The sequence below is a fragment of the Bufo gargarizans genome, chromosome 6 (genome assembly GCF_014858855.1).
Source record: "Bufo gargarizans isolate SCDJY-AF-19 chromosome 6, ASM1485885v1, whole genome shotgun sequence".
NCBI classification, from domain to species: domain Eukaryota; kingdom Metazoa; phylum Chordata; class Amphibia; order Anura; family Bufonidae; genus Bufo; species Bufo gargarizans.
In genome coordinates, this window is record NC_058085.1 from 181917810 (window position 1) to 181942106 (window position 24297).

At 48.6% G+C, this 24297-nt stretch overlaps 1 protein-coding gene across 5 annotated transcripts in view; it reads right to left on the minus strand.

The window, feature by feature from the left end:
• Positions 1-24297, minus strand: part of KALRN (kalirin RhoGEF kinase) — a 162374-nt gene that overhangs the window by 83548 nt on the left and 54529 nt on the right. For all 5 annotated transcript variants that reach the window (XM_044296507.1, XM_044296509.1, XM_044296508.1 and 2 more), the window contains exons 14-21: positions 13019-13138; positions 12622-12840; positions 12380-12532; positions 12014-12128; positions 8923-9038; positions 3183-3305; positions 2610-2792; positions 2101-2219 (exon numbers count right to left, since the gene is read on the minus strand). In XM_044296507.1, the coding sequence (XP_044152442.1) occupies positions 2101-2219; positions 2610-2792; positions 3183-3305; positions 8923-9038; positions 12014-12128; positions 12380-12532; positions 12622-12840; positions 13019-13138 (1148 nt within the window). The remainder of the gene's footprint in view (positions 1-2100; positions 2220-2609; positions 2793-3182; positions 3306-8922; positions 9039-12013; positions 12129-12379; positions 12533-12621; positions 12841-13018; positions 13139-24297) is intronic.

A 24297-nucleotide genomic window follows, 5' to 3' on the forward strand; every position in this document is an offset into this window, starting at 1 on the left:
CTGATCCCCATTAATACATAAACAGGGGCCCCGAGCTCTCATACTGATCCCCATTAATACATAAACAGGGGCCCGAGCTCTCATACTGATCCCCATTAATACATAAACAGGGGCCCCGAGCTCTCATACTGCTCCCCATTAATACATAAACAGGGGCCCGAGCTCTCATACTGCTCCCCATTAATACATAAACAGGGGCCCCGAGCTCTCATACTGCTCCCCATTAATACATAAACAGGGGCCCCGAGCTCTCATACTGATCCCCATTAATACATAAACAGGGGCCCGAGCTCTCATACTGATCCCCATTAATACATAAACAGGGGCCCCGAGCTCTCATACTGCTCCCATTAATACATAAACAGGGGCCCGAGCTCTCATACTGATCCCCATTAATACATAAACAGGGGCCCGAGCTCTCATACTGATCCCCATTAATACATAAACAGGGGCCCCGAGCTCTCATACTGATCCCCATTAATACATAAACAGGGGCCCGAGCTCTCATACTGCTCCCCATTAATACATAAACAGGGGCCCCGAGCTCTCATACTGATCCCCATTAATACATAAACAGGGGCCCCGAGCTCTCATACTGCTCCCCATTAATACATAAACAGGGGCCCCGAGCTCTCATACTGCTCCCCATTAATACATAAACAGGGGCCCGAGCTCTCATACTGCTCCCCATTAATACATAAACAGGGGCCCGAGCTCTCATACTGCTCCCCATTAATACATAAACAGGGGCCCGAGCTCTCATACTGATCCCCATTAATACATAACAGGGGCCCGAGCTCTCATACTGCTCCCCATTAATACATAAACAGGGGCCCCGAGCTCTCATACTGATCCCCATTAATACATAAACAGGGGCCCGAGCTCTCATACTGATCCCCATTAATACATAAACAGGGGCCCCGAGCTCTCATACTGCTCCCCATTAATACATAAACAGGGGCCCGAGCTCTCATACTGCTCCCCATTAATACATAAACAGGGGCCCCGAGCTCTCATACTGCTCCCCATTAATACATAAACAGGGGCCCCGAGCTCTCATACTGATCCCCATTAATACATAAACAGGGGCCCCGAGCTCTCATACTGCTCCCCATTAATACATAAACAGGGGCCCCGAGCTCTCATACTGCTCCCCATTAATACATAAACAGGGGCCCGAGCTCTCATACTGATCCCCATTAATACATAAACAGGGGCCCGAGCTCTCATACTGATCCCCATTAATACATAAACAGGGGCCCGAGCTCTCATACTGATCCCCATTAATACATAAACAGGGGCCCGAGCTCTCATACTGATCCCCATTAATACATAAACAGGGGCCCGAGCTCTCATACTGATCCCCATTAATACATAAACAGGGGCCCCGAGCTCTCATACTGATCCCCATTAATACATAAACAGGGGCCCCGAGCTCTCATACTGATCCCCATTAATACATAAACAGGGGCCCGAGCTCTCATACTGCTCCCCATTAATACATAAACAGGGGCCCGAGCTCTCATACTGATCCCCATTAATACATAAACAGGGGCCCCGAGCTCTCATACTGATCCCCATTAATACATAAACAGGGGCCCCGAGCTCTCATACTGATCCCCATTAATACATAAACAGGGGCCCCGAGCTCTCATACTGCTCCCCATTAATACATAAACAGGGGCCCCGAGCTCTCATACTGATCCCCATTAATACATAAACAGGGGCCCGAGCTCTCATACTGATCCCCATTAATACATAAACAGGGGCCCCGAGCTCTCATACTGCTCCCCATTAATACATAAACAGGGGCCCCGAGGTCTCATACTGATCCCCATTAATACATTAACAGGGGCCCCGAGCTCTCATACTGCTCCCCATTAATACATAAACAGGGGCCCCGAGCTCTCATACTGATCCCCATTAATACATAAACAGGGGCCCCGAGCTCTCATACTGCTCCCCATTAATACATAAACAGGGGCCCCGAGCTCTCATACTGCTCCCCATTAATACATAAACAGGGGCCCTGAGCTCTCATACTGATCCCCATTAATACATAAACAGGGGCCCCGAGCGGTCATGTGGCTCCCGGCTCACTCTTTCTTCCGGGCAGATTTCCTCTTCTCCTCGTTGACCTCGTGGCCGGCGTCTCGCAGCTTCACTTCCGGGTCGGTCAGAATGGCCGGAACGATGTCAAGTTCCAGATCTTTATTGTCCTGGAGACAGAAGTAAAAAAAAAAAACTGTGACAATCCGCCAAACCCGGGGCGCTGCCGCTGACACCCCCCCTCCGGTTTATAATGTCCGTCTGTCCTATAATCACTGCCCCCCCCCCCCAAGCCCCTCACATCTTCATATTATCCCATAACATCTTGCGCCACCTTGTGGTCACCAGGGGAATAGCCGTCGGGACCAGAGAGCGGTCTCTGAGAGAATACGGCAGTGGGCGCCTCCAGATTACGGATGTAGAGTCGTTAATTATAAGCAGCGCTGCTCGTGAAATATATATGGGGCTCTGCACACAGGACGACGCGCTCATCCAAGATGGCGGCACGTTACAATCAGAGGAGCAGCCACCCTCTGATTGGCCAGTCCTCGGTGCGGTACCTCAGTGCTGATGCCCAGCGCCCTCTGCAGGGAGCACTGGTACTTTCCCATCCGCAGGGAGAAGTCGCGGTAATGCTTGTTCACGGTCGTCACCCATTTTTTCAGCTCGGTGGCGTGGACGTGACCTTTCTCCACAAAGCTGTCCGCCAGCTGGATCAGCAGCCGCACCTTCTCCTTAGTTTGCTGCCAGAAGAGAGAAGAGACAGATGTAATGATGGCGGCGGGACGGCGACTCACGCCGCTGATCTCTATACAAACCGGCGCATTCTTCATTACAACATTAATATGAAGCCTCGAGACACGGATCGGTTCAAGAGCCGCAAGCGCCAGAGACCCGGCCGGAGAGGCGCGGACGCCAGGAGAGGACACCGCGACCTTCGCTCACATGATAAAATATGACGGCTGTCATGGCAGCAACACGGACAGCGCAGGTGTCAACAGTGGCGCCATGTGCATCGCAGCCTACTGAAGAGCGCGGCGGAGCGGGCCCCGCAGACTGATCACAGGACGCCTGCCACCCCCGATCCTGCTGCAGACAATCGCACAAACCGCCATCCTCCGCGCGGCCCTCACCTTGGCAGGAATGCGGAAATCTTCATATTCCTTCAGCAGACCCTGAGTTTCATCCAGACTCTCCCCGAAGCTGGTGTGCGAGGAGAGGAAATGTTCTCCGGTCTCCTGAATCCAGTCCAGAGCCTGAAAGAGGCGAAGACGAGAGGCGATAGCGAGACGTCTACACCGGAGACAGCGATACACACCGACACGAAGCATACCATAATACATAGAGACACGATAATACCACAGATACACAGATGTGTATACATCTGTATGTGAGGAGCTCCCCCTAGTGGTGACTGTATATACATCTGTATGTGCGGAGCTCCCTCTAGTGGTGACTGTATATACATCTGTATGTGAGGAGCTCCCTCTAGTGGTGGCTGTATATACATCTGTATGTGAGGAGCTCCCCCTAGTGGTGACTGTATATACATCTGTATGTGCGGAGCTCCCTCTAGTGGTGACTGTATATACATCTGTATGTGAGGAGCTCCCTCTAGTGGTGGCTGTATATACATCTGTATGTGAGGAGCTCCCCCTAGTGGTGACTGTATATAAATCTGTATGTGAGGAGCTCCCCCTAGTGGTGACTGTATATACATCTGTATGTGAGGAGCTCCCCCTAGTGGTGACTGTATATACATCCGTATGTGAGGAGCTCCCCCTAGTGGTGTCTGTATATACATCCGTATGTGAGGAGCTCCCTCTAGTGGTGACTGTATACACATCTGTAAGTGAGGAGCTCCCCCTAGTGGTGGCTGTATATACATCTGTATGTGAGGAGCTCCCCCTAGTGGTGACTGTATATACATCTGTATGTGAGGAGCTCCCCCTAGTGGTGACTGTATATACATCTGTATGTGAGGAGCTCCCCCTAGTGGTGACTGTATATACATCTGTATGTGAGGAGCTCCCCCTAGTGGTGACTGTATATACATCTGTATGTGAGGAGCTTCCCTCTAGTGGTGTCTGTATATACATCTGTATGTGAGGAGCTCCCCCTAGTGGTGACTGTATATACATCTGTATGTGAGGAGCTCCCTCTAGTGGTGACTGTATACACATCTGTATGTGAGGAGCTCCCTCTAGTGGTGTCTGTATATACATCTGTATGTAAGGAGCTCCCTCTAGTGGTGACTGTATATACATCTGTATGTGAGGAGCTCCCCCTAGTGGTGACTGTATATACATCTGTATGTGAGGAGCTCCCTCTAGTGGTGACTGTATACACATCTGTATGTGAGGAGCTCCCTCTAGTGGTGACTGTATATACATCTGTATGTAAGGAGCTCCCCCTAGTGGTGACTGTATATACATCTGTATGTGAGGAGCTCCCCCTAGTGGTGACTGTATATACATCTGTATGTGAGGAGCTCCCTCTAGTGGTGGCTGTATATACATCTGTATGTGAAGAGCTCCCCCTAGTGGTGACTGTATATACATCTGTATGTGAGGAGCTCCCTCTAGTGGTGCTGTATATACATCTGTATGTGAGGAGCTCCCCTAGTGGTGACTGTATACACATCTGTATGTGAGGAGCTCCCTCTAGTGGTGTCTGTATATATATATCTGTATGTGAGGAGCTCCCCCTAGTGGTGACTGTATATACATCTGTATGTGAGGAGCTCCCCCTAGTGGTGACTGTATATACATCTGTATGTGAGGAGCTCCCTCTAGTGGTGTCTGTATATACATCTGTATGTGAGGAGCTCCCCCTAGTGGTGACTGTATATACATCTGTATGTGAGGAGCTCCCCCTAGTGGTGCTGTATATACATCTGTATGTGAGGAGCTCCCTCTAGTGGTGTCTGTATATACATCTGTATGTGAGGAGCTCCCCTAGTGGTGACTGTATATACATCTGTATGTGAGGAGCTCCCCTAGTGGTGACTGTATATACATCTGTATGTGAGGAGCTCCCCCTAGTGGTGACTGTATATACATCTGTATGTGAGGAGCTCCCCCTAGTGGTGACTGTATATACATCTGTATGTGAGGAGCTCCCCCTAGTGGTGACTGTATATACATCTGTATGTGAGGAGCTCCCCCTAGTGGTGACTGTATATACATCTGTATGTGAGGAGCTCCCCCTAGTGGTGACTGTATATACATCTGTATGTGAGGAGCTCCCCCTAGTGGTGACTGTATATACATCTGTATGTGAGGAGCTCCCCCTAGTGGTGACTGTATACATCTGTATGTGAGGAGCTCCCCCTAGTGGTGACTGTATATACATCTGTATGTGAGGAGCTCCCCCTAGTGGTGACTGTATATACATCTGTATGTGAGGAGCTCCCCCTAGTGGTGACTGTATATACATCTGTATGTGAGGAGCTCCCCCTAGTGGTGACTGTATATACATCTGTATGTGAGGAGCTCCCCCTAGTGGTGACTGTATATACATCTGTATGTGAGGAGCTCCCCCTAGTGGTGACTGTATATACATCTGTATGTGAGGAGCTCCCCCTAGTGGTGACTGTATATACATCTGTATGTGAGGAGCTCCCCCTAGTGGTGACTGTATATACATCTGTATGTGAGGAGCTCCCTCTAGTGGTGTCTGTATATACATCTGTATGTGAGGAGCTCCCTCTAGTGGTGACTGTATATACATCTGTATGTGAGGAGCTCCCCCTAGTGGTGACTGTATATACATCTGTATGTGAGGAGCTCCCTCTAGTGGTGACTGTATATACATCTGTATGTGAGGAGCTCCCTCTAGTGGTGACTGTATATACATCTGTATGTGAGGAGCTCCCCTAGTGGTGACTGTATATACATCTGTATGTGAGGAGCTCCCTCTAGTGGTGACTGTATATACATCTGTATGTGAGGAGCTCCCCTAGTGGTGACTGTATATACATCTGTATGTGAGGAGCTCCCCCTAGTGGTGACTGTATATACATCTGTATGTGAGGAGCTCCCCCTAGTGGTGACTGTATATACATCTGTATGTGAGGAGCTCCCCCTAGTGGTGACTGTATATACATCTGTATGTGAGGAGCTCCCTCTAGTGGTGATTGTATATACATCTGTATGTGAGGAGCTCCCCCTAGTGGTGATTGTATATACATCTGTATGTGAAGAGCTCCCCCTAGTGGTGACTGTATATACATCTGTATGTGAGGAGCTCCCTCTAGTGGTGGCTGTATATACATCTGTATGTGAAGAGCTCCCCCTAGTGGTGACTGTATATACATCTGTATGTGAGGAGCTCCCTCTAGTGGTGGCTGTATATACATCCGTATGTGAGGAGCTCCCTCTAGTGGTGACTGTATACACATCTGTATGTGAGGAGCTCCCTCTAGTGGTGTCTGTATATATATCTGTATGTGAGGAGCTCCCCCTAGTGGTGGCTGTATATACATCTGTATGTAAGGAGCTCCCTCTAGTGGTGACTGTATACACATCTGTATGTGAGGAGCTCCCTCTAGTGGTGACTGTATATACATCCGTATGTGAGGAGCTCCCTCTAGTGGTGACTGTATACACATCTGTATGTGAGGAGCTCCCTCTAGTGGTGTCTGTATATACATCTGTATGTGAGGAGCTCCCCCTAGTGGTGGCTGTATATACATCTGTATGTAAGGAGCTCCCTCTAGTGGTGACTGTATACACATCTGTATGTGAGGAGCTCCCTCTAGTGGTGACTGTATATACATCTGTATGTGAGGAGCTCCCCCTAGTGGTGAATGTATATACATCTGTATGTCAGGAGCTCCCCCTAGTGGTGACTGTATATACATCTGTATGTGAGGAGCTCCCCCTAGTGGTGACTGTATATACATCTGTATGTGAGGAGCTCCCCCTAGTGGTGACTGTATATACATCTGTATGTGAGGAGCTCCCCCTAGTGGTGACTGTATATACATCTGTATGTGAGGAGCTCCCTCTAGTGGTGACTGTATATACATCTGTATGTGAGTAGCTCCCCCTAGTGGTGACTGTATATACATCTGTATGTGAGGAGCTCCCTCTAGTGGTGACTGTATATACATCTGTATGTGAGGAGCTCCCTCTAGTGGTGAATGTATACAGTATAACTGTATGCAGTGAACCCCCCTAGTGATGGAGTCTTAGGTAACATTAAAGTCCCTTTCACATAGCCCGAGGATCAGGACAATTATCTGGAATAACATTTGGATGAATTCCTGCTCCCAATAATTGCCTTGTGTAAAACAGCATGTGTTCATACTAAAATCCTTATTTAGTCAGCAGCATGTCCTGAGGCCTCTTTCACACGAGCGTGACGGATTAGGTCCGGATGCGTTCAGTGAAATTCGCACCATTTTGCAAGTTCAGTCAGTTTTGTCTGCAATTGCGTTCAGTTTTTTACGCGCGGGTGCATGGTGTTTTGATGCGTTTTTCACGTGCGCGATAAAAAACGTAGGCCTCTTTCACACGGGCGTCACGTTTTGGCTCAGGTTCCAGGTGCATTGCGGCTAACCCGCACGAGTAGGTACACAATTTCAGTCAGTTTTGACTGCGATTGCGTTCCGTTGTTCAGTTTTTATCTCGCGGGTGCAATGCGTTTTGCACGCATGTGATAAAAAAAACTGAATGTGGTACCCAGACCCGAACTTCTTCACTGAAGTTAAGGTTTGGGTTCAAGGTTGTGTAGATGTAATTATTTTCCCCTGGTTAATAATATTTTTCTGAATACAGAATGCATAGTATAATAGGGATGAAGGGGTTAATTTTTTTTTACAAAAAATGTAATTTACCCTAATCCACTTGTTCGGCATCTCTTCTGTCTTTTTTCTTCAGGACCTGGGTAAAGGACCTTTGATGACATCACTGTGCTCATCACATGGTCCATCACCATGGTGACGGATCATGTGACAGACCATGTGATGAGCGCAGTGACGTCACCACAGGTCCTTTTCCTCAAAGATGAAGACAGAAGAGATGCCGGCTGCGCGAAGAAGTGTATTAAGGTGAGTTAAATAATTTTTTGTTAACCCCTCCAGCGCTATTGCACTATGCAGTCTGTATTCAGAATGCTATTATTTTCCCTTGTAACCACGTTATAAGGGAAAATAATAATGATCTGGTCTCCATCCCGATCGTCTCCTAGCAACCGTGAGTGAAAATCGCACCGCATCTGCACTTGCTTGCGGATGTTTGCGATTTTCACGCAGCCTCATTAACTTCTATGGGGCCTGCGTTGCATGAAAAACGCACAATATAGAGCATGCTGCGATTTTCACACAACGCACAAGTGATGCGTGAAAATCACCGCTCATGTGCACAGCCCCATAGAAATAAATGTGTCCGGATTCAGTGCGGGTGCAATGCGTTCACCTCACGCATCTCACCTGTGTGGAATACTCGCCCGTGTGAAAGGGGCCTAACCCTAAGAGAAGGTCAAGCACCGGGAACAGACAGTTTATCCAGGTAACAGATCATTGCTCTGTGCACCGGCCCGAGCTGTGGCTGTGAGCACAAGCATATGGAGCTTTGTATTAGAAATAAAACAGCGCTCTGGTTCTTATAAGGTTAACATTACATTTATAGAGAAGGAAGAGAATTAAAAAAATAATAATAATAAAAACTATTTGCTAAGTGGTTTATAATAGTGTAGGGTTACTTCCTAGAGTGATAGACTGTAATACCAGCTGTGACCAGCAGGTGGCAGAAGACTGTATAAAACCAAACGCCCAGAGCTCCAGCAAACGGGAAGCAGCATCATGGTGACTGTTCACACCTGTCCACGGAGGACGGCCCTGACTGGGGAGAGCTTGTATCCACGTACCTGCTTGGCGCTTCTTTCAAAAACCACATACTGCTGGCACTGGTCCAGGCGCCTCTTCTTCAGGGTCCAGAAATGCAGCACTCGGTTCTCCCTCTGGAGCAGTTCACTTAGGATGGCTGCAAAATTCCACTGAAAAGTAAACTTCCCTGCACCTCAAATCCATACATCCCTGGTACCCAACATATCCATACATCCCTGGTACCCAACATATCCATACATCCCCGGTACCCAACATATCCATACATCCCCGGTACCCAACATATCCATACATCCCCGGTACCCAACATATCCATACATCCCCGGTACCCAACATATCCATACATCCCTGGTACCCAACATATCCATACATCCCTGGTACCCAACATGTCCATACATCCCTGGTACCCAACATGTCCATACATCCCTGGTACCCAACATGTCCATACATCCCTGGTACCCAACATGTCCATACATCCCCGGTACCCAACATATCCATACATCCCCGGTACCCAACATATCCATACATCCCCGGTACCCAACATATCCATACATCCCTGGTACCCAACATATCCATACATCCCTGGTACCCAACATATCCATACATCCCTGGTACCCAACATGTCCATACATCCCTGGTACCCAACATGTCCATACATCCCTGGTACCCAACATATCCATACATCCCTGGTACCCAACATATCCATACATCCCTGGTACCCAACATATCCATACATCCCCGGTACCCAACATATCCATACATCCCCGGTACCCAACATATCCATACATCCCTGGTACCAACATATCCATACATCCCTGGTACCCAACATATCCATACATCCCCGGTACCCAACATATCCATACATCCCCGGTACCCAACATATCCATACATCCCCGGTACCCAACATATCCATACATCCCCGGTACCCAACATATCCATACATCCCCGGTACCCAACATATCCATACATCCCTGGTACCCAACATATCCATACATCCCTGGTACCCAACATATCCATACATCCCTGGTACCCAACATGTCCATACATCCCTGGTACCCAACATGTCCATACATCCCTGGTACCCAACATATCCATACATCCCTGGTACCCAACATATCCATACATCCCTGGTACCCAACATATCCATACATCCCTGGTACCAACATATCCATACATCCCTGGTACCCAACATATCAATAGAGATGGCCTTGCAGTTTGCCGAACATGCAAACATATGGAGAAATTCGCACCCGCCATATTCTTTTACATTATGAAGAACTTTGACCCATGACCCATCCATCGGGTGGTACAGGACGGCCAATGGAGACGTTTACGCACATGGACACCCCCCGCCCTATCACAGAACCTGATCTGGCCGCCATTGCTGTGTGGAGCATCGGTACAGTCCTGGTACCCCACCCTGCCGTATCGGTACACTCCTGGTACCCCACTCTGCCGCAACGGTACAGTCCTGGTACCCCACCCTGCCGCAACGGTACAGTCCTGGTACCCCACCCTGCCGCAACGGTACAGTCCTGGTACCCCACCCTGCCGCATCGGTACAGTCCTGGTACCCCACCCTGCCGCAACGGTACACTCCTGGTACCCCACCCTGCCGCAACGGTACACTCCTGGTACCCCACCCTGCCGCATCGGTACACTCCTGGTACCCCACCGTGCAGCAATCGGTACACTCCTGGTACCCCACCGTGCAGCATCGGTACACTCCTGGTACCCCACCGTGCCGCATCGGTACACTCCTGGTACCCCACCGTGCAGCATCGGTACACTCCTGGTACCCCACCGTGCAGCATCGGTACACTCCTGGTACCCCACCGTGCAGCATCGGTACACTCCTGGTACCCCACCGTGCAGCATCGGTACACTCCTGGTACCCCACCGTGCAGCATCGGTACACTCCTGGTACCCCACCGTGCAGCATCGGTACACTCCTGGTACCCCACCGTGCAGCATCGGTACACTCCTGGTACCCCACCGTGCAGCATCGGTACACTCCTGGTACCCCACCGTGCAGCATCGGTACACTCCTGGTACCCCACCGTGCAGCATCGGTACACTCCTGGTACCCCACCGTGCAGCATCGGTACACTCCTGGTACCCCACCGTGCAGCATCGGTACACTCCTGGTACCCCACCGTGCAGCATCGGTACACTCCTGGTACCCCACCGTGCAGCATCGGTACACTCCTGGTACCCCACCGTGCAGCATCGGTACACTCCTGGTACCCCACCGTGCAGCATCGGTACACTCCCGGTACCCCACCCTGCCGTATCGGTACACTCCTGGTACCCCACCGTGCAGCATCGGTACACTCCTGGTACCCCACCCTGCCGTATCGGTACACTCCTGGTACCCCACCCTGCCGTATCGGTACACTCCTGGTACCCCACCCTGCCGTATCGGTACACTCCTGGTAACCTACCCTGCTGTATCGGTACACTCCTGGTAACCCACCCTGCCGTATCGGTACACTCCTGGTACCCCACCCTGCCGTATCGGTACACTCCTGGTAACCTACCCTGCCGTATCGGTACAGTCCTGGTAACCTACCCTGCTGTATCGGTACACTCCTGGTACCCCACCCTGACGTATCGGTACACTCCTGGTACCCCACATACCCAGCACAGACTTGGGGGGGATTAATGGTTTCATCTGAACCCAATATCTGTTGCACACGTTAACTGACTGGCAGTCTAATCTGGGAGAGTGCGGTCTGATATATGAGACATGCGGGCACACGCTGACATCCTGCCAGCAATCTCTATGGCACCTAAATAGGATCTGCCGCGCGTTTCTGGCATTACCAGTAATCTCTTCCGTTCTGCAGCTTAACATCAGCTAATCCAATAAAATGCCGGACTCCGGAGCTGCGATCATTAACAATTCAGGGAAAACTCCAGAACCCCTGGAGCCAATGGAGGGCTGAGAGCAGACGCGTTTCATGCCGGGTAGTCACCTGACACGGTGAGGAGATGAGGGTCTCTATGGGGCGCAGAAGGCTGGACATGACCCCCATAAACCACATCCGGCGCCCCCTGCAGTCCAGGAAGAGAGGTCAGACATGGCTGCTCCATGTGTTGGGGCACACTTACCTTTGACCTGTTGTTCGGGCCCTCGGGTATGCGGGGCCACTCCCGGCATGCTGACATTGTTACGGTGAATATATTTTAAGAAAACCTCCGCGTTTCTCCGCGCCAATGTGCAGGCCTGTAGAGGGGAGAAAAATGACAGGCAACATAACCAGGCGAGAGGCATACGGACAGCCCAGGGGCCCCTGTGATCAGCTCCAAGCAGAGAGGACATTCCCTCTAATAATGCAGGGTCCGCTGCGTCCTATAAGCCCCGCCCACCTATCGGGGTCATATACGGGACTTTCTGCCGTTATTCATGGGGTAGATGAGGAGCGGGACCCGCCCCCGCTCAGCAAGTGCGACGCCCCTGAATATGGCACCCCTCACCTTGAGGAAGGCTTCCTTCTGTTCCAAGTGCTTGCTGATCAGCGGCATCACGTGGTCCCCGTCCGAGGTCACCGGCCCCAGTTTATCGTGTCCGCGGCACCAGTCCTCGTCCCTGCGGTATTCCTGCTCCAGACTTTCCAGGACGCTGCACACCTAGACCAGGACGGCAGAATAAATGAGAGCGCTCAGGAGGAAACCGCCAAGGCAATCGCCCCTACCCCAAATACACGGGGGCTCCTGACCTGCTCAGATGTTTTGTAGAAGGCCACCGAGGCATTGACCAGCTTCAAGCGATCCTCCATCTTCAGCATCAGCTGCTGCCAGTGCATGGCCACCTTCTCGGCGCACTCCCTGATGGCGTCAGCGTCATAATGGCCGGCCTGGAGCAGCGCCTCCGCCTTCTGCTGCACCTGCAGAGCGCTCTGGTGCGTCTTCTGTAAGGAGCTGGCGTGGAAGAGGGACTGTGCGAAGAGAACCAGAGAGCTGAGAAATGAGGCACGACGAGGCACCACAAGACGCCTCACTGTCTCTACACTGCAGGGGGCGCCAACCAGTCTTCTGTGCCCATAGGGCAGTCATACGCAGGCTATCGCTCCCCGTTATGTTACCATGGGCAATGCTCTGCCGCCACCCGCTCACCTCAATCGCCATCTGGAACTGCTCATGTTCCCTCTGGAGCTGTTCGGCCTCTGACAACGAGCTGGCATTCACCAGGCTGGCGTTCAACATGGACTCCCCATTGCGGATCCATCCCAACACCTGGAAGAGAGAGGACATGTCCCCGTCACTGACAACCTCCACCTCCATGTTTGTCAGAGGCTGAGGAGTCAGCGAGAAAGGACATCATTCAGGACTGTACCTGGATAGTGTGACAACCAACAGAGCGGCCACCACAGCCAGGCAGGGGTTGTCAGATATGGCGTCACAGCAGGGTCTGAACCTCTCCTAAGACCCCATATCCCCACTGCTCTCATCTACAGGCGACCTCTGGGGGGACGGCTGTGGCCCCCGGTCAGACCTGGCTCCATCTGACTGGGGGCCACAGCCCGGACTCATCATCCAGATTCCCGATCTCTGTCAGATGTAAGACAGGAGCCGAGAGTGAAGGCCAATCGAGATCTCAGGGCGAGCGACGAGACAAAGGAAAAGCATCACCCCCCAATAATGTGGACTAAGACCCCCAGTCCTCCTGGTATAATACACAGGGGAGGAATAAGACCCCCAGTCCTCCTGGTATAATACACAGGGGAGGAATAAGACCCCCAGTCCTCCTGATATAATACACAGGGGTGTAATAAGACCCCCAGTCCTCCTGGTATAATACACAGGGGAGTAATAAGACCCCCAGTCCTCCTGATATAATACACAGGGGAGCAATAAGACCCCCAGTCCTCCTGGTATAATACACAGGGGAGTAATAAGACCCCCAGTCCTCCTGGTATAATACACAGGGGAGGAATAAGACCCCCAGTCCTCCTGGTATAATACACAGGGGAGCAATAAGACCCCCAGTCCTCCTGATATAATACACAGGGGAGGAATAAGACCCCCAGTCCTCCTGATATAATACACAGGGGAGTAATAAGACCCCCAGTCCTCCTGATATAATACACAGGGGAGGAATAAGACCCCCAGTCCTCCTGATATAATACACAGGGGTGTAATAAGACCCCCAGTCCTCCTGGTATAATACACAGGGGAGCAATAAGACCCCCAGTCCTCCTGATATAATACACAGGGGAGGAATAAGACCCCCAGTCCTCCTGATATAATACACAGGGGAGTAATAAGACCCCCAGTCCTCCTAATATAATACACAGGGGAGTAATAAGACCCCCAGTCCTCCTGGTATAATACACAGGGGAGCAATAAGACCCCCAGTCCTCCTGATATAATACACAGGGGAGGAATAAGACCCCCAGTCCTCCTGATATAATACACAGGGGTGTAATAAGACCCCCAGTCCTCCTGGTATAATACACAGGGGAGTAATAAGACCCCCAGTCCTCCTGGTATAATACACAGGGGAGGAATAAGACCCCCAGTCCTCCTGGTATAATACACAGGGGTGTAATAAGACCCCCAGTCCTCCTAATATAATACACAGGGGAGTAATAAGGCCCCCAGTCCTCCTAATATAATACACAGGGGAGGAATAAGACCCCCAGTCCTCCTGGTATAATACACAGGGGAGCAATAAGACCCCCAGTCCTCCTGATATAATACACAGGGGAGGAATAAGACCCCCAGTCCTCCTGATATAATACACAGGGGAGTAATAAGACCCCCAGTCCTCCTGATATAATACACAGGGGAGGAATAAGACCCCCAGTCCTCCTAATATAATACACAGGGGAGTAATAAGACCCGCAGTCCTCCTGATATAATACACAGGGGTATAATAAGACCCCTAGTCCTCCTGATATAATACACAGGGGAGTAATAAGACCCCCAGTCCTCCTAATATAATACACAGGGGAGTAATAAGACCCCCAGTCCTCCTAATATAATACACAGGGGAGTAATAAGACCCCCAGTCCTCCTGATATAATACACAGGGGTGTAATAAGACCCCCAGTCCTCCTGGTATAATACACAGGGGAGCAATAAGACCCCCAGTCCTCCTGATATAATACACAGGGGAGGAATAAGACCCCCAGTCCTCCTGGTATAATACACAGGGGTGTAATAAGACCCCCAGTCCTCCTGGTATAATACACAGGGGAGGAATAAGACCCCCAGTCCTCCTGATATAATACACAGGGGTGTAATAAGACCCCCAGTCCTCATGATATAATACACAGGGGAGCAATAAGACCCCCAGTCCTCCTGGTATAATACACAGGGGAGTAATAAGACCCCCAGTCCTCCTGGTATAATACACAGGGGAGGAATAAGACCCCCAGTCCTCCTGGTATAATACACAGGGGAGCAATAAGACCCCCAGTCCTCCTGATATAATACACAGGGGAGGAATAAGACCCCCAGTCCTCCTGATATAATACACAGGGGAGTAATAAGACCCCCAGTCCTCCTGATATAATACACAGGGAGGAATAAGACCCACAGTCCTCCTAATATAATACACAGGGGAGTAATAAGACCCCCAGTCCTCCTGATATAATACACAGGGGTATAATAAGACCCCCAGTCCTCCTGATATAATACACAGGGGTGTAATAAGACCCCCAGTCCTCCTGGTATAATACACAGGGGAGTAATAAGACCCCCAGTCCTCCTGATATAATACACAGGGGAGGAATAAGACCCCCAGTCCTCCTGGTATAATACACAGGGGAGGAATAAGACCCCCAGTCCTCCTGGTATAATACACAGGGGAGTAATAAGACCCCCAGTCCTCCTAATATAATACACAGGGGAGTAATAAGACCCCCAGTCCTCCTAATATAATACACAGGGGTGTAATAAGACCCCCAGTCCTCCTAATATAATACACAGGGGAGTAATAAGACCCCCAGTCCTCCTGATATAATACACAGGGGTGTAATAAGACCCCCAGTCCTCCTGGTATAATACACAGGGGAGTAATAAGACCCCCAGTCCTCCTGGTATAATACACAGGGGAGGAATAAGACCCCAGTCCTCCTGGTATAATACACAGGGGAGCAATAAGACCCCCAGTCCTCCTGATATAATACACAGGGGAGGAATAAGACCCCCAGTCCTCCTGATATAATACACAGGGGAGGAATAAGACCCCCAGTCCTCCTGATATAATACACAGGGGAGGAATAAGACCCCCAGTCCTCCTGGTATAATACACAGGGGAGGAATAAGACCCCCAGTCCTCCTGGTATAATACACAGGGGAGGAATAAGACCCCCAGTCCTCCTAATATAATACACAGGGGAGTAATAAGACCCCCAGTCCTCCTAATATAATACACAGGGGAGTAATAAGACCCCCAGTCCTCCTAATATAATACACAGGGGAGCAATAAGACCCCCAGTCCTCCTGATATAATACACTGGGGTGTAATAAGACCCCCAGTCCTCCTGGTATAATACAAAGGGGAGTAATAAGACCCCCAGTCCTCCTAATATAATACACAGGGGAGTAATAAGACCCCCAGTCCTCCTAATATAATACACAGGGGAGTAATAAGACCCCCAGTCCTCCTGGCATAATACACAGGGGTATAATAAGACCTCCAGTCCTCCTGATATAATACACAGGGGTGTAATAAGACCCCCAGTCCTCCTGGTATAGTACACAGGGGTATAATAAGACCTCCAGTCCTCCTGATATAATACACAGGGGTATAATAAGACCTCCAGTCCTCCTGATATAATACACAGGGGTGTAATAAGACCCCCAGTCCTCCTAATATAATACACAGGGGAGTAATACGACCCCGAGTCCTCCTGGTATAATACACAGGGGAGTAATAAGACCCCCAGTCCTCCTAATATAATACACAGGGGAGTAATACAACCCCCAGTCCTCCTAATATAATACACAGGGGAGCAATAAGACCTCCAGTCCTCCTGATATAATATACAGGGGAGCAATAAGACCCCCAGTTCTCCTGTTATAATACACAGGGGTGTAATAAGACCCCCAGTCCTCCTGATATAATACACAGGGGTATAATAATACCCCCAGTCCTCCTGATATAATACACAGGGGTATAATAAGACCCCCAGTCCTACTGATATAATACACAGGGGAGTAATAAGACCCCCAGTCCTCCTAATATAATACACAGGGGAGTAATAAGACCCCCAGTCCTCCTGATATAATACACAGGGGAGTAATAAGACCCCCAGTCCTCCTGATATAATACACAGGGGAGTAATACAACCCCCAGTCCTCCTAATATAATACACAGGGGAGTAATAAGACCCCCAGTCCTCCTGATATAATACACAGGGGAGTAATAAGACCCCCAGTCCTCCTAATATAATACTCAGGGGAGTAATAAGACCCCCAGTCCTCCTGATATAATACACAGGGGAGTAATAAGACCCCCAGTCCTCCTGATATAATACTCAGGGGAGTAATAAGACCCCCAGTCCTCCTGATATAATACACAGGGGAGTAATAAGACCCCCAGTCCTCCTGATATAATACACAGGGGTGTAAGAAGACCCCCAGTCCTCCTTATATAATACACAGGGGAGTAATAAGACCCCCAGTCCTCCTGATATAATACACAGGGGAGTAATAAGACCCCCAGTCCTCCTGATATAATACACAGGGGAGTAATAAGACCCCCAGTCCTCCTAATATAATACACAGGGGTTTAATAAGACCCCCAGTCCTCCTAATATAATACACAGGGGAGTAATAAGACCTCCAGTCCTCCTGATATAATACACAGAGGTGTAAGAAGACCCCCATCCTCTGTATATAATACACAGGGGAGTAATAAGACCCCCAGTCCTCCTGATATAATACACAGGGGAGTAATAAGATCCCCAGTCCTCCTAATATAATACACAGGGGAGTAATAAGACCCCCAGTCCTCCTGATATAATACACAGAGGTGTAAGAAGACCCCCAGTCCTCCTGATATAATACACAGGGGAGTAATAAGACCCCCAGTCCTCCTAATATAATACACAGGGGAGTAATAAGACCCCCAGTCCTCCTGGCATAATACACAGGGGTATAATAAGACCTCCAGTCCTCCTGATATAATACACAGGGGTGTAATAAGACCCCCAGTCCTCCTGGTATAGTACACAGGGGTATAATAAGACCCCCAGTCCTCCTGGTATAATACACAGGGGTATAATAAGACCTCCAGTCCTCCTGATATAATACACAGGGGTATAATAAGACCTCCAGTCCTCCTGATATAATACACAGGGGTGTAATAAGACCCCCAGTCCTCCTAATATAATACACAGGGGAGTAATACGACCCCCAGTCCTCCTGGTATAATACACAGGGGAGTAATAAGACCCCCAGTCCTCCTGATATAATACACAGGGGAGCAATAAGACCCCCAGTTCTCCTGGTATAATACACAGGGGTGTAATAAGACCCCCAGTCCTCCTGATATAATACACAGGGGTATAATAATACCCCCAGTCCTCCTGATATAATACACAGGGGTATAATAAGACCCCCAGTCCTACTGATATAATACACAGGGGTATAATAAGACCCCCAGTCCTACTGATATAATACACAGGGGTATAATAAGACCCCCAGTCCTCCTGATATACACAGGGGAGTAATAAGACCCCCAGTCCTCCTAATATAATACACAGGGGTTTAATAAGACCCCCAGTCCTCCTAATATAATACACAGGGGAGTAATAAGACCTCCAGTCCTCCTGATATAATACACAGAGGTGTAAGAAGACCCCCATCCTCTGTATATAATACACAGGGGAGTAATAAGACCCCCAGTCCTCCTAATATAATACACAGGGGAGTAATAAGACCCCCAGTCCTCCTGATATAATACACAGGGGAGTAATAAGACCCCCAGTCCTCCTAATATAATACACAGGGGAGTAATAAGACCCCCAGTCCTCCTGATATAATACACAGGGGAGTAATAAGACCCCCAGTCCTCCTGATATAATACACAGGGGAGTAATAAGACCCCCAGTCCTCCTGATATAATACACAGGGGAGTAATAAGACCCCCAGTCCTCCTGTTATAATACACAGGGGTGTAATAAGACCCCCAATCCTCCTAATATAATACACAGGGGGATAATAAGCCCCCCAGTCCTCCTAATATAATACACAGGGGTTTAATAAGACCCCCAGTCCTCCTAATATAATACACAGGGGAGTAATAAGACCTCCAGTCCTCCTGATATAATACACAGGGGTGTAATAAGACCCCCAGTCCTCCTGATATAATACACAGGGGAGTAATAAGACCCCCAGTCCTCCTAATATAATACACAGGGGTGTAAGAAGACCCCCAGTCCTCCTGGTATAATACACAGGGGTGTAAGAAGACCCCCAGTCCTCCTGGTATAATACACAGGGGAGGAATAAGACCCCCAGTCCTCCTGGTATAATACACAGGGGAGTAATAAGACCCCCAGTCCTCCTAATATAATACACAGGGGAGTAATAAGACCCCCAGTCCTCCTGATATAATACACAGGGGTGTAATAAGACCCCCAGTCCTCCTGGTATAATACAAAGGGGAGTAATAAGACCCCCAGTCCTCCTAATATAATACACAGGGGAGTAATAAGACCCCCAGTCCTCCTAATATAATACACAGGGGAGTAATAAGACCCCCAGTCCTCCTGGTATAATACACAGGGGTATAATAAGACCTCCAGTCCTCCTGATATAATACACAGGGGTGTAATAAGACCCCCAGTCCTCCTGGTATAGTACACAGGGGTATAATAAGACCCCCAGTCCTCCTGGTATAATACACAGGGGTATAATAAGACCTCCAGTCCTCCTGATATAATACACAAGGGTATAATAAGACCTCCAGTCCTCCTGATATAATACACAGGGGTGTAATAAGACCCCCAGTCCTCCTAATATAATACACAGGGGTGTAATGTAATAAGACCCCCAGTCCTCCTAATATAATACACAGGGGAGTAATACGACCCCCAGTCCTCCTGGTATAATACACAGGGGAGTAATAAGACCCCCAGTCCTCCTGATATAATACACAGGGGAGCAATAAGACCCCCAGTCCTCCTGGTATAATACACAGGGGTGTAATAAGACCCCCAGTCCTCCTAATATAATACACAGGGGTATAATAAGACCCCCAGTCCTCCTGATATAATACACAGGGGTATAATAATACCCCCAGTCCTCCTGATATAATACACAGGGGTATAATAAGACCCCCAGTCCTACTGATATAATACACAGGGGTATAATAAGACCCCCAGTCCTCCTGTTATAATACACAGGGGTGTAATAAGACCCCCAATCCTCCTAATATAATACACAGGGGTATAATAAGCCACCAGTCCTCCTAATATAATACACAGGGGAGTAATAAGACCCCCAGTCCTCCTGATATAATACACAGGGGAGTAATAAGACCCCCAGTCCTCCTGATATAATACACAGGGGAGTAATAAGACCCCCAGTCCTCCTAATATAATACACAGGGGTGTAAGAAGACCCCCAGTCCTCCTTATATAATACACAGGGGAGTAATAAGACCCCCAGTCCTCCTGATATAATACACAGGGGAGTAATAAGACCCCCAGTCCTCCTGATATAATACACAGGGGAGTAATAAGACCCCCAGTCCTCCTGATATAATACACAGGGGAGTAATAAGACCCCCAGTCCTCCTGATATATACACAGGGGAGTAATAAGATCCCCAGTCCTCCTAATATAATACACAGGGGAGTAATAAGACCCCCAGTCCTCCTAATATAATACACAGGGGAGTAATAAGACCCCCAGTCCTCCTGATATAATACACAGGGGAGTAATAAGACACCCCAGTCCTCCTGATATAATACACAGGGGAGTAATAAGACCCCCAGTCCTCCTGATATAATACACAGGGGAGTAATAAGACCCCCAGTAATCCTAATATAATACACAGGGGTTTAATAAGACCCCCAGTCCTCCTAATATAATACACAGGGGAGTAATAAGACCTCCAGTCCTCCTGATATAATACACCGAGGTGTAAGAAGACCCCCATCCTCCGTATATAATGCACAGGGGAGTAATAAGACCCCCAGTCCTCCTGATATAATACACAGGGGAGTAATAAGATCCCCAGTCCTCCTAATATAATATACAGGGGAGTAATAAGACCCCCAGTCCTCCTGATATAATACACAGGGGTGTAATAAGACCCCCAGTCCTCCTAATATAAAACACAGGGGAGGAATAAGACCTCCAGTCCTCCTAATATAATACACAGGGGTGTAATAAGACCCCCAGTCCTCCTGATATAATACACAGGGGAGTAATAAGACCCCCAGTCCTCCTAATATAATACACAGGGGAGTAATAAGACCCCCAGTCCTCCTAATATAATACACAGGGGTGTAAGAAGACCCCCAGTCCTCCTAATATAATACACAGGGGAGTAATAAGACCCCCAGTCCTCCTAATATAATACACTGGGGAGTAATAAGACCCCCAGTCCTCCTAATATAATACACAGGGGAGTAATAAGACCCCCAGTCCTCCTAATATAATACACAGGGGAGTAATAAGACCCCAGTCCTCCTAATATAATACACAGGGGAGTAATAAGACCCCAGTCCTCCTAATATAATACACAGGGGAGCAATAAGACCCCCAGTCCTCCTGATATAATACACAGGGTGTAATAAGACCCCCAGTCCTCTAATATAATACACAGGGGAGTAATACGACCCCCAGTCCTCCTGGTATAATACACAGGGGAGTAATAAGACCCCCAGTCCTCCTGATATAATACACAGGGGAGCAATAAGACCCCCAGTCCTCCTGGTATAATTACACAGGGGTGTAATAAGACCCCCAGTCCTCCTAATATAATACACAGGGGTGTAATAAGACCCCCAGTCCTCCTGATATAATACACAGGGGTATAATAAGACCCCCAGTCCTACTGATATAATACACAGGGGTATAATAAGACCCCCAGTCCTCCTGATATAATACACAGGGGAGTAATAAGACCCCCAGTCCTCCTAATATTATACACAGGGGAGTAATAAGACCCCCAGTCCTCCTGATATAATACACAGGGAGTAATAAGACCCCCAGTCCTCCTGATATAATACACAGGGGAGTAATAAGACCCCCAGTCCTCCTGTTATAATACACAGGGGTGTAATAAGACCCCCAATCCTCCTAATATAATACACAGGGGTATAATAAGCCACCCAGTCCTCCTGATATAATACACAGGGGAGTAATAAGACCCCCAGTCCTCCTAATATAATACACAGGGGAGTAATAAGATCCCCAGTCCTCCTGATATAATACACAGGGGAGTAATAAGACCCCCAGTCCTCCTAATATAATACACAGGGGTGTAAGAAGACCCCCAGTCCTCCTTATATAATACACAGGGGAGGAATAAGACCCCCAGTCCTCCTGATATAATACACAGGGGTGTAATAAGACCCCCAGTCCTCCTGGTATAATACACAGGGGAGTAATAAGACCCCCAGTCCTCCTAATATAATACACAGGGGAGTAATAAGACCCCCAATCCTCCTAATATAATACACAGGGGTGTAATAAGACCCCCAGTCCTCCTGGTATAATACACAGGGGAGTAATAAGACCCCCAGTCCTCCTAATATAATACACAGGGGAGTAATAAGACCCCCAGTCCTCCTAATATAATACACAGGGGAGCAATAAGACCCCCAGTCCTCCTGATATAATACACAGGGGTGTAATAAGACCCCCAGTCCTACTGGTATAATACAAAGGGGAGTAATAAGACCCCCAGTAATCCTAATATAATACACAGGGGTTTAATAAGACCCCCAGTCCTCCTAATATAATACACAGGGGAGTAATAAGACCTCCAGTCCTCCTGATATAATACACAGGGGAGTAATAAGACACCCCAGTCCTCCTGATATAATACACAGGGGAGTAATAAGACCCCCAGTCCTCCTGATATAATACACAGGGGAGTAATAAGACCCCCAGTCCTCCTAATATAATACACAGGGTGTAAGAAGACCCCCAGTCCTCCTAATATAATACACAGGGGAGTAATAAGACCCCCAGTCCTCCTGATATAATACACAGGGGAGTAATAAGACCCCCAGTCCTCCTGATATAATACACAGGGGAGTAATAAGACCCCCAGTCCTCCTAATATAATACACAGGGGAGTAATAAGACCCCCAGTCCTCCTAATATAATACACAGGGGTGTAAGAAGACCCCCAGTCCTCCTAATATAATAAGAGCCTACAATAACCCAAAAACAGTACCTCACTCCCCAACCTACTGCAACTTGTACAAAAAAAAGAGCAAGGATTTTTTCAAGGTAAAAAATCTCATTTTATTCAATATAAATCACATGATCATTACAGGTATTGCTCAATAGGGACAGGACATGGAGACTGAGCCACAAGGGGCTATACAATGTGGAGAATCACAATGGGGGATAATGTGACCATACCCAGCAGAGAACAACAATATACCAGAGGCCGTGAGCAAAAGTGTAGTTGCGGGTGCAAATGCTGACCCCTAGTATAAAACAACTACTGACTATTGCTCACAACCTCTGTCCGGGGATGCTGTGAGGTGTCAATGGACGGTGCAGTACTACTAATAAAGATGGCATATAACAATGAACTGCAAACCTCTCGTCCCACCCTGATCCAGCTACCAAGTTACCTACCCATGTTGCTGCTGTAGAATGGTAACACGACTCCCCCACTGTTTCAACCTCGACACGTGTTTCGCCACGTAGGCTTCGTCAGGAGGTATAAACACACTAAGACAAACTTGGGCATATAAAGGCTAAAGAGGAGGGATTAATTATCACTCACCATGATCATCTGTACTGGGGGTGTGTTCCGGCGCGAACCGCCCATGTTGCAAGACTGCCTCCTTCAGCGCTCCCTGGTCATCAAAATGCGACCTGATTCCAGCACTTCCGGGTGGCAGTCATACAGAGCATGCTCCAGCCGCATCATCCCCCAATCACATGATCGCTCACTGGTCACATGGTCCTGCATCATGGACATGTGACCATCTCCTAGGTCCTTGAGCTATAGCTAAAAAGTACTCCCAGGTCCTGAATACAACTATAGTAAATAACTACCAGTCATTGAGCTAAAGCTAGCTATCCATAACTCAGCATACCTCTCGATTATCTTCATTTCAGCTCATAGGTAAATTCATGAAATACAAATATAATCTCAATTTCATAGTAAAATATATCTTTAAATTACCATGATTAAATTGTAGGGAGAAGGAAAGGGGAGGGAGGGTGACCATCCACTCA